Raw genomic sequence first — 17,536 nt, 5'->3', positions numbered from 1 at the left:
TAAAATGTATTGAACCTTTCCGTATGTCGGGCATGGTACTAAATATTTTACCTAATAATCTCCCCTAGCTCACCCAACAGCTGTGTGAGGTAGGTTTTTTACAAATAGGACAACTGAGGCTTTGAAAGGGTTCAGTAGCTTGGCCCAGGTCACAGATCCTAATAGTTACGTAGGGTGTGAATCCAGGTGTGTCTGCCTCCAGACACCTGATACTTCATCAGGATTCTGTTTTTTCTGTCTCTCCTTCTGAATGAAATACTGATGGTACTGTTGTCCCAAGTATAGCCAGAGGACAGAGGGGGAAGCTTATTTGAAGAGGAAAATGACACCAAGTTAACACTTTTGCATTGGATGTGAAAGTCAGAGAGTAAAGAGAAAATGGCTGGAATGGCTGTCAGGAGGCAGAATGGCTGGGGATATCAGTGTAATTTAGGTGAGAGAGCCATTATTTAAGTGATGGTCCAAGCAGTGAGACTGTAGGCCCGTAAGGAGTGAACAGTCCAAGATGAGGATTCATGCCACATGTTGGGGTATGTGTGTTTCCTGCATATCTTATTTAGAACTCCCCAGATGATCTTAGTAATTCCCAGATTCTGTGACTGGGATCCCCTCTTCGCTGTTACTGCTGTGATAATGTTAGTTTTTCCCACCTCCGGCAAACTAAACGCCTCCCCTTCTACCACTGCCTCTGCCCTACCTCATGTCATGGCATTCTGATCAAATGCCTGTCTTGTTACAAGGGTCAGGGGACCATCCTTGCTGGACACCAGGCCTAGTGGACCCCTTTTCATCACAAATTCTTCTTTTCTCCTGACACAGGCATCGAATGCCCCCGAGGAGCCCGAAACCTCCCAGGCTTGGTGCAGGAGGGAGAGCCGTTCAGTGAGGAAGCAACGCTTTTCACCAAGGAGCTGGTGCTGCAGCGAGAGGTAGGGCATCTTCCAGGGGCTGCTTGGATGAGGAGGGGGAGAAAGTGGGGCTCACTCGGTCTGATGGCAGAGATCAGTCTGTCCCTTTTTCCGGTGCTCGGCCTTCCCCGGCCATGATCCATTCTGTGTCTGCCCACGTCCCGTTCCTTGAGCCCTGCTTCACTGGCCAGTGGGCGTCCTGAGATGTGGGATGAACACCAGGCCGGCCCAGCCAGGATCCTAAGGCTGAGAGCTTACGGCCTTGCAGTCTCCTCCTTGGCGAATTAGCTGAGCTGCCTGCCTCCAGCTGGATCTAGAAGCTTGACTAACCCTGTCAGGGGCCAATTTTCTTTGAACGTTTATTTGTATCTTTGAGTAATTGTATTTTCTGTAGCGGGTTTTCTGACTTAATTTAATTGTATTTTTGGTTCTGCCTGTCGGGCTGGCTCTTGCAGGCAGGAGTTAGGCTGCTCAGCTGCCATGGTGCCCATCTACCTGCTAATTTTTATCAAGTCATAGTCAACAGATCCATCTGCTTTCCAGGAGTATGCCAGTCACTCATCCTGCTAGGTGGGCACAGAAAAGGAACAGTGGGGAGTGTGCTGGGCTCAGGCTTAGGATTTTAGGTCTGCCTTTTTCCTTTTTTTTTTTTTTTAACAAACCCATAGGGTACCTCCTGCTTTCATGCAAAATATCATAATACACACAGTGAAAAAGATTATGGGGGTTCTAGAGGTTATCTTGCTCATGAGTCTTTGTAGGTTTTGGGGAGCAGATGTGTGATCTTCTTTGGGTTGCCAAGTGATACAGATACCTGTTTATAAGCTTCCGCATCTCTCATTTTGATTTGAAACGCCAGTGAATATATTGGGGGGGAGTGCTTAATGCCCTTAATTGTCTCATCCGCTCTATTTTGTTTGTGGTCAGATGCATTTGTTTGTGAAGAAGCCATCCTTATGCATGCAAGGTGTCTTTCCCCTCCCCCCTATTTTGTGACTCCACAACATAGGTTGAATTGTTATCAGTTAAAGATAGCTTCCCACTAGAGAAGTATTTCAAGAATCCAAACACTCCTGTTGTCTGTCAGTAGCTGTTGAAAGTTTTTGACATTGCACAGGAATTAGGTCGAAGGAGCAGATATTTTAGAATTCCCTTCTGTAATATCCCCTTTGGATAATGCACTACAGAGCTGTTTCATGTTGGAATAAGCAGGTGAGTCCCTTTGTTGGTTGGTTGTGCTTCGGATGGGGGGAGGAAATCCCCTCACTGGGCTGCCTAGGACATTTGTTAGTAACATCCTCGTCACTTACTCTCTAAGTCACATTTCTGTTCGTTGCTCACCATAGTCCTCTTCCTGTTGTTTCCTGTCTCCTAAAGCTTCTTTCCCTTTCTTTTTCAACTCTTGTTTCTCCAGCCACTTTTCTTCCTGATCATGTTTCTGGCCCGCTGGTGATATCCAAAAGCACAAGGGGGTCAAAGAGAATACTGACCACTGAAAGGAGTGAGTGGCCCAAAACTCTTTTACTCTCTCATGGTTATTATGACCTTACCTTTGTCTGTGTATTTGCTGATATTTGATTGTTGAAAAAGATTAAAAGTTTTCCCCATTTTCGTTGGTGCCTCTGACACGTAAGTTTGCAGATCCTTAGTCTAATCCGCAGTTGGTATTGATCTTTCCTGTTTGTAATGTCCCGATCTTTCATAGCCATGGGTTGGGGCTTCTTGATCGAGAACCTTTACTACATTTTCTTAGCTGCTTGTTTGATTACTTGGGCTGACTGTTTTGAAACGTCTTTATCCAGAGGAAAGATGGGTATGGCCTAAAGAAAGGATAACTTGAGATTCTGACTAAAGGAACCAGTTACAGCCTACTCTCCTGGGCATTTTCCTTTATATAATATATGAAAACTCTTTTCTGAACAGTGTAGGAATGAAGAGAGGGTTTTATTTGTTATAGGTTTATTCACTTACTTCTACCTGTATACTACCTTCATTTTTATTCCAGGGGTTGTCCTGCGGAGCGTTTCTCTTTGCCATCTTCCCCCCCCACCCCCCAAGGATCTAGAAAAGCCTGATGGATTGGTCCTCAGATGTAGAGGTCCTTCCCACCCTTAGGAGAAGGGCCGCGGGGTTTCCTGGATGGCTGAGCAGGGGTCCGCAGCCTCACACCGCACACGGCTCTCACCTTCAGGGCAGCCTCCACTCCAGGAACTCCTCTGCGGCCAAGCTGCTGTCCTGTTGGCCGAAGTTGAATGGGTTTTCTTACCTTGTGCCTGTTCCCTTGATAATCACATTTAGCTCAGGTAATCAGGTGTTGTGAAGATGTGATTGGCCTTGATCCTGCCCCACCCCTCCTTTAAATGCTTTTTTATTATCTTATTTTGGGGCCAGGATTTCTCTACCCCCTGCCTGCTTTTCCCAGTCACTGTAAATCTGCTCTCTCGTGTAGGAAAGGAGTTAGTAGCACATGGATCTCATGATTTCACAGCACCTCCTGGGCCCCATGTGTGATCCCACAGAGATATGGCCATTAAGTTGGACTCCAGAACCCATAGACTGAATTGAGAAGGATGTGAAGTAGGGGAGAGACTGTGTAATGACCAGCGCCCCTAGGTCAGCCCCTGCCGGGGAGCAGACAGAAAGCTGGGGTGTGGGGTGCCTGGCCCGGAAAAGCGACTCCTTGTTTATGAGGTGGGTTGTCTTAGCTTTGGGCAGACAGAGCAGGAATTGCTGCCTGTCTGCTTCTCAGTTTGGGGTGGAGACAGACTTGTAGTCTTTCCATCCCATATCCTCATGTGGAGCCTGTACCATCAAACACGAGACTCCTCTCATTTCAGCTGGCCCCCATTATCTTGAGACCTGAGAGCCCTGCTTTCCTGAAATGTGTTTTTACGATGACACTAGTCAGGACGGAGCGCCTAACATTTCTGGCCATCACTCAGCTCATTTTCCTGAGTGTCTCCCCTGCCATCTTTCATCACCTTTCTTCTTTTTCTCCATTTTTCTCCATGGTCGTTCTCCTCAGCCATTGGTTTCTCTTGGCTTTTGTTCCTTTCCCTGAGTCGGGAGTCTGGGAGGACTGTTCCAGGTCAGTGGTCTGGGTGTTCCGGCGGTGCTGCCAGCTTCAGATCATGAACAGTAAGCTAGACACCATGTCATTACCTGATTCTCTTTGTGACCTTGAAGGCCAAAGCAGCCAAGAAACTCTGAAAGGCCTTCAACAGTTCTTCTCAGCCTCACTCATCTGGTGTATAGCAGGGATGGGCAGACCCGGCCCACTGCCAGTTTTGTAAATAAAGCTTTATTGAAACACAGCCACACTAACCTTTTTATGTACTGTCTATGGCTCCTTTCATGTTATAACAGCAGAGTTGAGCAGTTACAACAGGATATATGGTCTGCAATGGCTAAAAATATTTACTATCTTTTTATCAAAAATGTTTGCTGACCGTGCTGTACAGGTTTTGCCAAGTTGGGTTTAAATGGCTTGGTACGTCCCTGAAAATGAGTTTGTTCTCATGTCCCTGGCCTTTGAGGCCGGGCTACTTCTGGACCACACAACATGAGATCATTGTGTCCCATTGGACGGCATGTGCTTGGTGACACCCCCTTTGCCAGGCACCGCCCCCTCCCCCAATACAGCTGCCTCTTTCAGGCAATTCCCTGCCACACTGCCAAGGACAGGAAGATCTGGTGTAATTTCCCAGATGGGGAATTGTGCCCGTTGCTAGCGTCTTCCCAGAAGTAGTGGTGAGAGAGAGCATTAGATAACTGGCTTAAAAGTGCAGACTCCGAGGTTTTCACACTCCAGTTATCATGTGGTCCTGGGTAAGTGATTCTTTTCTGCCTTGGCATTCCTATCTAAAACATTGATCCAGCAATCCCAAGCCATCCCCTTCCTTTTGAGGCCCTTCCTGTGAATAAAACAGTCATTTGGGATCTCTCCACACCTTCGTTTCGGAAGGCCACCTAGCCAGCCCTCGCTCATTGACCCGCTGCTGCCTCTGCAGCTCCGTCGGGAAAACCTGCGCTTTTAGAGAGGGAGGTGTAAAGTATTATTAAAGGAGATCAGCGCCGCAGTTGAACCCTCTTCACAGTTCCAGGCTGTAGGGGGTGCAGCTCCCGGGGAGGGGCTGGGGGCTCATTTCCAAGGCCTTTCTCCGTGACCCCTTTGTCCTGAGATCTCCGAAACTGCCCTTTGCTGCTGCCTGGAAAATGACGTCCTCGTGCTGGACAGTGAGCCGAAAGCTCTGGCTGCTGCCCTGACCTATTTCCCTTCTTCCTGCTGGCATCAAAAGGGAGGATGTCCCCCTGGGGAGCTCATTCTGCAGGCTGCAGTGGCCAGGGCTCAGTCCTGGATGCCCTCCCTCCCACTACCCGTGCTCTTTTAGAAACAAAAATGCATGAAAGCATTACAGGCAACTGTTGCCGTTTCAAGAGCAAGTATTTATGTTTCAGAGAAATATGGACTTAGCAGTGAATATTGGTATACATTTATGGAGGGGTTTGTGTGGGAAAGAATACTTAAATAAAAGGAAAGTGGTTCCTTCTCCTTTGTTTCAGCACCAAGTGTGCTGCATCTTGTCTGGAAAAGATAAACCGGTCTAAGCAGTTCACCACTGATGTAAATAGTGTTTTCCCCACACCCTGTCTTTGCCCAAAGCACTGTGGTATGTGCCCTCTCACCCTTCCTGCTCCTGTCTGTCTATGCGGGCCCCTTCCCTGTCCAGGAGACGCGTGGGAGGTGGAACAGTAGCCACATTACTTCTCCGGATCAAGGCGATGAGGATGGTTCCAGCCATGGGGAAATCCACCAGGGTGGAGGACACCCACTGCTCTCCGACTCTTGTCAGTGCCGTGCCCCTTGGTAGCCCTTGCTGAGCCGGGAATAATAATCTACTGGAAAAGCAAGCCAGCCGTCCAGCAATGTTGCACTTACTTGTACAAAGACACCCTATTCTAGATTATCTCTACCACTTCCCAGGAAAGAGGGAAGGCAGTAAGGCCAGCTTTCTAAACAGCTCTTTTATCCCAGGAGGCGTTAAAGGCTATTTGGGGGCTAAGGCTTTTCTCACCTCCCCGCACATTCTTGACAGTTCATCACCCACCAGGGGTCTTTCAGTCTGTTTTTTCAATTAATTTAAGACTATTTTCTTTGACGGGGGAAGGGGGGGGCTCAGGTAAAGACTCTCTGTCTTAATAGTGATCAATCCTGTATAGCGTTTTCTAGTGCCAAAGTTCTTTCGTATATAATATATTGTTTTAATCTCACAGCAAACTTATAAGAAAAATATTACCCCAAGATTTACAGTTCTGGAAACTAAGATGCAGAGTGAACTGCCTCTATTCACAGAGCTGATTGTAGGACAAATACTAAAACCCAAATGTCTGTATTCCTAATCGAGTGCTTTTTCTCCCCCAATCTTGCCAGTTTTGCTGTTAGAAGGTGGTCATTCTTTTTAGCCATACTGTGTATTTCTCAACCCTCAAATGTCTGGAACTAATAAATTAGTAAAGGATCTCCCTGGAGGTCCAGCACTGACTGAATGGTCAGTGCCACTGAGTCTGATTCTGGGGGCTCTCAAGACCGCAGAGGGATCTGAGGAATTTGCTGTGGCCCTGCCTCCCAAAATATCGACTCTCCTCTTGTCACAGTTCTTGTATCTTTTGACTGCCTGATTCCTGCTTCATCTGTTGCTTGGTGTTTGTGGGCCTTAATTTTTGTATGATTCCTCGCTAACCTGTCTTCTATCGGTTTCATCACGTGTATCCATATTTCTATTTCTAACCTTTCTTAAAAGAGAAATCTTGACTTAAGTGCATTGTTTATAAATACATAACTCCCCATTGCGTCTGGGATGAAGCTTAATCTCCTTAGTTTACATATATCCTTGATAACCTCTCAACTTCATGTATCACCACTACTCATTTCACAGTCTGCACCTCATCAGAACTGACTTTATTATACTCAAGATTCCCCGTACATAACATTCCATTCCATCTCTCCCACCCCTTGAGCCGGCTTAAGCTCTCCACCCACTATACCAACCACCCCCCTTCTTTGCTCACTTATTCCCACCTGTCCTCCTCTCAGAAGCCCTCCCTGGATCTCTCAGGCCGGGTGAGATGGCCTTCTGTCAGTCCCCAAAGCTCCTTGTCTGTACAGACATCTGCCATGGACTGGCCAGCGATGCTGAAGGGATCTGTCTGTATTGGTCTCCCCACTAGATTGTTAGCTCCTCAAGGTCAAGAAGCATGCTTTGGTCTTTGTTCTTCGTATCTGACCTCGTATGTAAGAGATACTCAATAAATGTTCATTAAATTGACTAATTGATTCCCTGTGACCTAATTCTGGAGATGGGGAAGAAGGCCTGTTCTTGTCTGTTACAGTTCTTCAGGAAAGCTCTCTAAGCTTAGCATTTGTGGGGCGGAGAGGGAGTCTCTGGAGTATAGAGGTTGGACACACAGCTGCTAATTTAGGAACTTCTCATTGAAAAATTCCATTACTCAGACCTGACTGTGTGCTTCCTATGGGACCCTGACCTCCCTGGGTCTCCTCATCTTAGAGATGGGGTAATGAGATAATAGTATTTGAATGTTTTGTTTTGTTTTTTTTAATTCCAGTGCTCACAAAGAAAGTGTTAGTGTCCCTTCCCCACTCTCCTAATATAGGCTACTTGTCTCTTTCCCTCCCTGGTTGTTTTCCATCCTCTGCTTTTGTTGATCTAACTATTAAATGAGGTGAAGTGTTTATTGTGAAGTTCAAATTCCTGTTCACTGATAGGTTGTAAGCACCACATGAATACCAGGCTGTTATCTGCTCACTTACAGCCCCTTCATTTCTGGGCTCCTGGCCCTTGCCAGGTATCTCTAAAAGCTCTAGAAGGAGGGCCTTCAATTCCCATTCTAGTCCCATTCAGCAAAAGTGGCATCAGAGTGAGAATAGGTGAGGCTAAAATGAAGACTGTCACATCGTCCTTTCTTCCCCCTTCCCCTGGCTGCTGGTCTCCCTTATCGGCTTTTAAACTCCTTGGGAGCTGTCACCGGTCTCTTCCCAAGCAAGCTCAGCGGCGCACGCTGATGGGTGCCAGCAGTGTGCCGGCTCCAGTGGGATTCCTCTCTGCAAAGCTGCTGGCTCAGCTGGCTGTCGTCTGTTCCCTATTCTTCAGCTTGGAACTTTCATAGCTAGTCAAGCATAGAATTGCATCCATTCTTCTGAAATAGCTGCTGGGCCTAATCCTTCATTGGCTTGGCCAAGATCCTATTACCTGTAATTATGTCATGCAGCCTGACTGTATAGGTTTGATAGGCCTCACTGCCCTCCAGAGGCTAGAGTTCGCATCCCGGGCTGGCTGTTGGGATTGTGGGCAGAATAAGGTTCAGGCCCACAAGAGATTTAGCCTGCTTAGGATATATAGGAAGGTCTCAAGAAAGTAATTGTCTCAGGGAAGAAAATCCTTTTCAGCAGAGGGATTCTTCCTTTCCCTGGACAATGGGTCCCTACTATTGTATGTAAACTCTTCCTTGACTGACTTCTGTATTTTTTCTTCCAGTTCAGTTTGGTTTTTCTTAATATTCCTTCCAGCACAAGGAAATCAGAGGTATAGTCTTTAGACCTGCCGCATTCTGTTTCCTCCACAAGTAGAAGCCTTGGCAATGCTAAGGCAGTCCCTGACGCTGGTTTTTCCTTTCCATCTTTAGTTCTAACCCACATCAGTCCCAGAGTAAAGCTGTAAAAGGCTCAAACATGACTTCCCCTTGCATCTTTCTGCTATAATAGTCCATAGTACTTACTTTGAACTTCATCTAAATTGAGGCCTGGAAGCCAGTATAGTGGGCAGTGATTGCCGCTGGAGAATGCATTTACTGGTTTGCTAACAGATTATCACTACAAACGTAAGGTCGTAAAAATCCTTCAAACAGAGCCTTGCTAAGCAGAACCCCTGCCACCTATGGTATTCGATACTATCTGCCTGTCTGACATAAAACGACGTTCTTTATGAGTCATCCCTGTGGAAGACGGCTATTGCCAGGCACATTCAGCAGACCTCCTGGTCTACCTTCTGTAGAACTATGGAGAGCCTCTGACCCAGAACAAATGGAGAATTGCCGTCAGGAGGTAAGACACTGGTGGACTCCTCAGAGGTAAAGGTGCCTGCCGGGTGAGCTGGGTACCATTTGTTTTAATTTAGATATCTCTTACCTCTTCAGTCACCCTGGATGCTCACTGCTTCTTAAGCTTTGGTTAGGGTTCTCTTTTTTTAAAAAAAAAAGGCGGGAGGAGCTAACATTCTTAATATAATGACAGAGGGCTGAAGAAAAGGGACTCAGAATTTGTGTTTTTCAGATGAAATCCCTTATTAAGTCTGTCCACTTCTTTCTGGAAGCCTAATCTGGAAATTAGTTCTGTTTCATTAATACCTTCTGACTAGCAGATCATATTTACTTTTCACACGCAAGACGGCCTCATATAGACTGCCCACTCTGTTTCCAGAAGAGCTTCACCTCAGACCCCAACACATTGGCCCACGCCCATGTAGACTTGAGTGTGAGCTTTCATGCTGGCACGTTCAGGGGTCTTCAGGCCCCATGCCTCCCTGTTCTGTTTGTCCTAACTATTCCCAGACACGCCCACTGCCTGAACGTTAATGATTTCCCCTTGGAATTACATAATTCAACTGATATCATTTTAGAACACGGCTCTTAATAAACAATAGCAGGGCTGCCTGAGCTGCCCGCAAAGAAAAGCGGACTGTAGATTGCATTTGCTCTCCAGGTAATACTAACGTTCTGGTTTTTCACGTGTGACTCCCCCAGGGACACAAGCCTGACTGCTCTGGTGGATGAGCCAACCTTAACCCTGCCCTCTTCTTGCCATTAGCATGCCCACTGCCTGTGTCTGTTGCCGGACTGGACGAGATCCTCTGGGTTCCAAACCTGGCTTTATAGATGAACTTCCCACTTGCCGCTCTACCCATGACAGTTTCTGGCCAGCTGAACTTAAATGGATTTTGAAAATGAAAGTGACCAGTGGTCTGTTATGAAAAGCAGTGGTGTATGAAATAAGATTATGAGCAAGCTTGAGAATTAACAGCAGAGATCCCCTAACCTGGTCTGAACAGCATGTCTGCCCATTTAAGGACATCTTTCCCTTCCTGGCCACTTAATAAAGACTCTGTTAGTAATGTGTGCACAGTCAGACCTGGGTTCTCATTCCAGGTTCACCGTGTACTGTGTGATGTTGGACATGATCCTTACCCTCTCTAAAACCAGGGCAATCTCAGTGTGTAATAGAATTCAGTATGAATGGTGCCCCTGGGGTTATGCGCTGCAGCCGACCTGCTAACCCTAAGTGCCTCACTGATAATGAGGGCTCTTGCTCTGTAGGGTTACTTTGGAAATAATGTATATATGTAACGTGCCCAGCACTGGTGCCCCCGTAGGTAGTAAACACTCAGTGAGCAACAGCTCACAGCATCATTTTTATTATGAATGAAAATTCTCTTGGAGGTTAGCTAAAATCTAGGATTGGAACTTCCCGAGGATAAACCTCCACAGCCAGAGCAGGCAGGGTGGGCTGGGCACAGGCCTGTGTGTTGGGAGCATTTAAGTAGAATCAGGGGTCAGCCAGTCTCTTTCCTACAAAGAAGATAAAAGTCAGGGTCTCTTTGCCGCTGCTTCTGCATCTTCCTGCACATTAGAACAGCTTCTTTCTAGGCAGGGTCACATTCAGTGGAAACACTAATGCTGAGAAGTCCTGAACCTCCACACAGAGCCTCTTCTAGACTTGACTTGGACCATAGATAAGCCACCCGTCACCAAAGAGGGGGAAGCCAGGACTCCATACATACCACGTGGACATCTAAGAAGGAGTGGCTTGAGTATCTGTGCCATGCACTCCGACTGCCATGGGGTATTTGGAGGATGACCTGCCAACACCAAGGGCTCTCCCATGCTTTCTCTGTACTGGACTCTGACCTTACTCATTTCCCAGTGTCACTGGGACTTGAAAATGGGGGATACAGGGATGACTTATTTAGAGCCTGGCTGGTCCACTCTTCCTTATCCTCTGATGGTGCAGTGGTGGTCTTTTTTGTCTCCATACCACCTTACCGTGACCACAGCAGTCTGATTGCCATTGAGTTTATCTTTGATCTGTGTTCAGTTGGAGGGCTGGAGGAGAGTGGAGTGCCAGGCAGGAGCTCTAAAGGAAGATCTAGATATTAGCCAGGATTAAAATGGCTAAGAAAAGGACCCACGACAAACCCTTTGGGACACTCATTGCAGCAAGAACAAAAGCTATCCACTGAACCAGGAATGAAAGGTCGAATGGGAAGCTGCTTCACTGTGCCATTTTTCTTTCCAGGTTAGCATAATGCCTTCCTCTTCTCCCTTTCCCTTCTCTTGGTTCACTGGAATTCTGTGTAATGGTCACCAGAAAAGGATCTTGGCATTGACTGTATATTCCCAGAGATGGAAGATCATGCAAAGAAAACCAACAGGTCCGTCCTTCCCCAACCAGAGCCCTGCATATGCCACTGCACTTCAGAAGTCTCTCCAGTGCTTGCAGTGCTGGGATGCCGTTACCTCTCCAGTTAAATAAATCTAAAACTACTGACCCAGGATTTTTATAGCAACACTGCAACCTTATATGAGGAGATGCAACAGATAGTCCATTACCACTGATTGGACATGGATTTTGGGCCTGGCCACTTGCCACTTGGTGATTTTAGAATAGGGTCACTTTCGGAACTGGAAGATTCCTTGTAGGAGGGCACTGCTGTTTGCTAAATAGTTGTTGCTTATCTTCATGCCCTCTTATAGCTGCACTCCGGCTCCTGGGCGTGGGGCCGGTCTCTCTGTTTGCCTGGTAGAGACGGCCAGAGCTCATCCTTCATCGGTTTACAGGGCTGCAGACGTGGCCATTTCCAAACGCCCAGGGTGCACTTAACCACTTCCTCCTTCTAATCTCAGCACTTCCACTCTAAACACATCAGCAGCTTTATAACTTGCATTTTATTTTGCTCTGTGTTTTGGCCCTTCAGGTATTTGTGGGAGGAGGGTGGGGAGACTGGCGAACTGTGTTGTCATTGATTTCAGAATTACACAATCACACCCTGAGTCACTGTCCCTGGAGAATCATGCCAGGGCTCTCACTGCTTTCACACATGGCTTTTTATGGTTGGGTTCTGTTTTATATTTGACATGTGACTCCTGCCTTGGTTTCACCATCTGCAAAATGGGAGCACTCAGCCCTGTTCCACCTGGAGAATGCTGAAAGGCATGGTGGCGAGACCCCTGAGGAGCCCCTCGTCATTCCCACGTATGCAGTAAAGGGTTGCCAGGCCCTAGATGACGGATAACCACCCACAGGCTGAGGGCACTGTGTGACCTGGAGAGGAAGCTCCGGTGAGACAGTTTTTTTCCTCATCTGCATCTGAATAGTTAGACCCAGTTGATGAAACAAGAGAAGTGTCCTTCCTGGACCCTGAGATCGCACCATTCTTTACCTCGTCGAGCTAACCTTGGGTCATATTTCCCCTTTCCCTCTGCCATGCCATCTGTCTGTTACATTGCCTCTCACTTGACATGACTTTGGTTCTAATAAGCAGTACTTCGTAAACGGTAGCTGTCCCCAAGCACTGAAGAATTCTCTCGGTCTTCCTTAAAGCCAACTGCTTGGGCCCGGTCCTGAGAATCAGACACTACACGTGTGTCTTTCTGTTATGGGTTGATGTGCCCGTCTGTGGTAATAGTGTGCCCTGTTTCCTGCTTCGCTGGGGAACACGGTATTTACATATTACATCATCAAGCCTGTCTGCACATGATCCCAGGATTCAGATCCAACCTCTCACCTTTTGATCTTTTTGACATGTCTTTCAGCCCGGAGTGTTTCAAGGGTCAGGCTTGAACCCCGGAAGCCATTGTCTTTGTCAGTAGCAAGTATGATGCAAGACAGTTTCACCTTTATCTGCTGCCTATCTAGTTTTTTGGGGGGTTTTTGCCAGTTGACCCAGGGGGTGGGGTGAGTACAGCGAAGCTAGAGATTACTCTCGAAGCATTTGGTTCTTGCTTCCCCATACGGAATTTTAGTCAGTTGTCGAGATAACCTAGCCAAACACCACTGAAGAATGGCAAAGTCAGAAATTCATGAGGCCTTGGGACCAGCAGCGCCTCTCAGTGTACAGGAGGAGAAGCCACGTGGCTTCTATCGAGCACAGGAGGTGCAGAGGGAGCCCCGAGGCTGCTCTCCATGGCAGCCCTGCCCGGGGTGAGGAAGGGCTCTAGTTGGCACGTTCCCACGTCCCCCGAGCATCCTTAACACCCCGTGACAGGAAGACCACCTCCAGGGAGGCCCCGTGTTCTCCCACTGCCAAGAATTCTTCTATCTGCCCTTCCTCTCTCACTTCTTCACCCTCCCTCTTCTGTTTCCATCATTTGTACAGTATCATTGAGAGGTGTTGAAGAGATCAATAGCAGTTCACCTTTTCCCTTATTGATTAAAGCGGCGGCAAGGACAAATGGCAGGCAGTCCCCATTCATTGATCATGAGCGATCCATTTCCTACCAAGCCGTCAGTGACCTCTCCCTCTGCCTGTTACTTTGCTGGTCTGCAACTTGGGCTACTCTTGTTGCTGGGCTGCTATAACAGGAATGAGAGAACCACTGGGTTTGGCTTGTATAACCAAAGCTGGGTGGGGAAGGAGACTGTGGGCAGTGAGCGGGAAAAGCCTGGGGAGCCTGTTCTTTGACTTGTGGCTTTATTTGAGGGGCTGGCCACGTGGGCTGTACTCTCAGGTAGAGGCGGCGTGGCGTGGCTGCCTCCCCCAACACTTTCCTCCCCCTGTTCTCCTGAAGTGCACAGCCTGCCTTTATTACACACTTTCCTACAGAATGTAAATTGAGTACACCGAGTGACAAGCCCATGACCCCTGTGAAGTGGCTGCTCTTGCTGTCCATGAGCCTTAACTCTGGCTCAGCCCGAGGGAATTAGTGGGGTGGGGAGTGGGGGAGGAAGGGTTCTTATGTTAGGAGGACTCTGTTTCCACCAGGGGTGAAGAATGGAGACAGTGCTTATCAGCTGCTTTCTTTCTCACCTTTAGAAACAAGCCCCAGAAGGGTGGGTGCCTGTGTGCGTGTGCTGTGCGTGTGTGTTGTTCTGTTCTCCCTCAGTGGAAACACCCTCTGGCTCTCACTTGGGGAAGGTGATGGAGACACCCTCCCCAGGCCCAGCCCCTTCATGACATTTCAGGCACTGAGCACTAAAGAGTTGGTTTTTAAAACCTGCGTCTCGAATGGCAAATATTATAACGTCACTCACCTGGTGTGACGCCAAGGCTCTTTGAATCCCAGGGCACTTAAGAGGGAGGTTGGCCCTGACTGCAGAGGCAGCCCTCGGCTCACCCAGCCTCTTTTCCCCTTGTGTGTGGTGGTCTGAATTTTGTTGGTTCTCTAACACGTACCTTTACACAGAAGCACCTGTTGTCCACCATGCCCCGCAGGGTCGTTAAGCCCTCTCAGTCCCTTCACAGCATGAGCCAGTTCCAGAAACTGCAGTCAGTAGAGTTTTGACTGCGGAGCAGCAAATGTTTGGAGGGCCACCCAGAAGCTGCCGCTGCTCCGTAACCTGCGCCACCCGGCAGAGGGAGCCACTTACCTGAGCAGGCACTTCATGGGAGTCGCGGTTCCCAGAGCTGTGGTTGCCGTCAGGCAGCTTGCAGTCTTTCGTGTCAGCCCGAGCACAGGGCCCGGCTTCTGCAGAGGAGTACTGCCATTGCAGTCACGTATCCTGAGTGAGTGCCCAGTGGGTCAAGGTCACTATTTTGGATGCCCCTCTCCCAGTAGGGAGATTTCACTAGAAACCCAGTGCCACTATGTCAGGTAGCTCTGCGGTCTGCAGGTGCCAGGCCCGGAGAAGGCAGCCAGCGCTCCGTGAAGCTGGTTAATTACATGTGAGCTGCCAGCAGGATGACTGTTCCTTTCCTATGGATCATTAGGAAACCATCCCGGCCGGCATAGATGGGGCGAGGGAAGTCTGATAATTCCATCACCTCCCTCGGCTTCATCAGACAGGTCTTCCTTTCCTCCCTTTCAGTCTAAAGCTTTCAAAATGGCTGGGGAGGAGGAGAGGAGGGAAAAGAAGTTTCCACTTAATGCACGTGTTTTTCTCCTAAGCTGGAAAGTGGCCCCCTGCTTTCAGATCGTCTTGGCAGCCAGAGTACGGAGGGTTCGAGGCTTGCCATGGGTGGGAAGTGCTAGTGGCTCAGCTCCTAATACATTTGCAGCAAACTACAGAACGGGCCCTGTTTGGAGACGAGGCAACGAGTGCAGCAGGTGGCAAATAGTCCGGCTCCACTAGGGCCCTGGATGGGCACCATCTTCTTCCTTCAGCCAAGGCAGCCTCAGTTCCTGCTATGCCTGAGTACAGAAAGCACTTCTGGTTTTTTAGAAGCTTTTAGGCAAAGATGGGAGAAGGCAAAGCAAAGAAAATATGGGAAACTCAGTCTAGTTAAAAACACTGCCCCGTCAAACAACCTAAAATAGAGCTTTTCCTTTGTCAGAAGAATTTAGAATAGAAATCTGCATTTCTCCATAGAGCATTGAGTGCAAAAATAAAAAAGGGATTATAAATAGAAATGAGCATGACCCATTCAGCTTCCAAGGACTAGAGCATACAGCCTTCTGAATACTGCCTTAGAGCATTTTATAGCTATGAGGCCTCTAGGCGTTATACTGTCCAATCCAAACGGTTCACAGTGGTTGAGAGCCGAGGCCGGAGGAAGGTAATCACTAGGGCACGTTCACACGGTAATTCATAGACCTGCTGTCTCCATGCTCCCATTGTATTGCTCCCCTCGGCACCTCCCAGGCAAAAGCCACTGCCACCTGTCCATCCACTCGCAGTACGGGTGGCAATAACTGGAGAGTGTGACATCGGTGGCGTGTAAAAGGGAGTCAGGTGAATGTGACAGGTGGACAGAAGTGGTAAGCAACGTGTGTTCTCTACGCTCCATTGTGAGAAAAGAACAAGAAGCTAAGACAGGAGGAAGTCCTCTGGGGCCTCTGCGTTCTGTAAGGGAGACTCGCTAGACAAGGGTGCCGCGAGAACGGCAAACAGGACGGGAAGGCCTGCCAGAGCGGGAGGAGGACAGGTGTCTGACCCACCTGGAATCGTCCACTGCTTTTCCTGACATGTGAATCGTAGAAAAGCTGTCTTGCTTGCCAAAAACTAAGCTTCACGAGAGCCCAGAAGAAGCAACCACGGAGTGCCAAGTCGAGGGTTTTTTCCTTTTCCTCTGTGTGCGTGTGTTGGGGATGAGGAGGGCGGTTTACAGAATTGCTTTGCTTCGCTTTTCTCACTGAGAGAGGGGCGTAGGGGTCAGATTTCCTGTCTGGATTGCCCTTGAGCTCCTTGGGGAGCTGGGATTGCCCCCCAGGCTTGAGCTCTGTGTTCTGGTCACGTTCAGCCCAGGCACAGGATAGCCCCCCAGCCGCCCTCCCAGCATCCCGTGCTCTTAGACCTGCTCCCTCTACTGTCACAGGAGGCTGATCCGAAAGCCGTGCTGTGGTATCAGGGTCTGGGCTTCACCTCCACCCTATAGCTGAGGCAGGTTACCCATCTTGTTAGCGGTGGTGTCTGCCTGTCTTTCTTGGGATTGTCAAGTGGGGGAGGAACAGATTACATTTTCCAGCAATTTAACTTTATTAACTCTGACTTTTTCCCCCTTTTTCCAAAGCACAACTGAATGGAGCTAAACACACACACAAGGGCTATATTTGGTCCTGATGGTGCTGTAGAGTAGGGAAGGCACAAACATAGAGGATTGTCTGCTAGGACCTAGTAAACACAGGGAGGTGTCAGGGCTGGAGAATTCAGTAGTAATAATAAGCATTTATACGGTGCAATGACAACTTTGATACAGGGTATAATCTTCTGGGGATTGCTATTAATTGTGCTTCTGCCTGTGAATGGCCCCCTGGTGAGGGGCTGTGAACACCACACAGAGTTAAGCTATATTAAACGTCAATTAAAACAGCGTAAAATAGAAATGGAATAAAATATGCAAAGGTCAGAGTGGCTGTGAACATGCAGACGAGAGAGGGGAGAGAGGGGTTAGGGCCTGGTGAGCCTAGTACACTGGTGGATTCATGCTCCTAGTTGCTCTAAGCTTTTGAGTTTTCAGGTTTAGAAGGGTTGCCAGAGAGTGAATAATGGTACCCTCCAGCTTCCCTCAGTTCAGTTCTTCCCCAAAAGGGTTTCAGAAACTACTCATTGCGGCCAGTAAGAAATGAGCAGACACAACCAGGCAATCTACCAGCACTGTCCAATAGAACTTTCTGTGAGGACGGAAGTGTTCTTCACGTGTGCTGTCCAGTATTGTAGCATCTAGCCACTTCTGAGTACTGTGTACTTGAAATGTGGTTAGTGCAACCGAGGCACAGAATCTTTAATGAAATTTAAATAGCAACGTGTGGCTACTGGCCGCCGTACTGGACAACGCCAGACATTTGCCCACACTGAGCACTCAGGAGATGTCCGATTGGCACTCTCCTTCCTGAACCAATTGTGCCTTCTCCCACACCTCACACTGTTTTCTTCAATACTTTTTTTTTTTGACCCAGTCTTC

At 48.2% G+C, this 17,536-nt stretch overlaps 1 protein-coding gene across 1 annotated transcript in view; it reads left to right on the top strand.

The window, feature by feature from the left end:
- The window catches only part of SND1 (staphylococcal nuclease and tudor domain containing 1), a 419,293-nt gene that overhangs the window by 322,634 nt on the left and 79,123 nt on the right, over positions 1-17,536 (top strand). Inside the window, exon 16 of the mRNA XM_082661749.1 lies at positions 820-929. Within this exon, the coding sequence (XP_082517875.1) occupies positions 820-929 (110 nt within the window). The remainder of the gene's footprint in view (positions 1-819; positions 930-17,536) is intronic.

Source organism: Grampus griseus (assembly GCF_964374135.1).
Source record: "Grampus griseus genome assembly, chromosome: 9".
NCBI lineage: Eukaryota > Metazoa > Chordata > Mammalia > Artiodactyla > Delphinidae > Grampus > Grampus griseus.
This window is presented reverse-complemented; position numbering and strand designations above follow the sequence as displayed.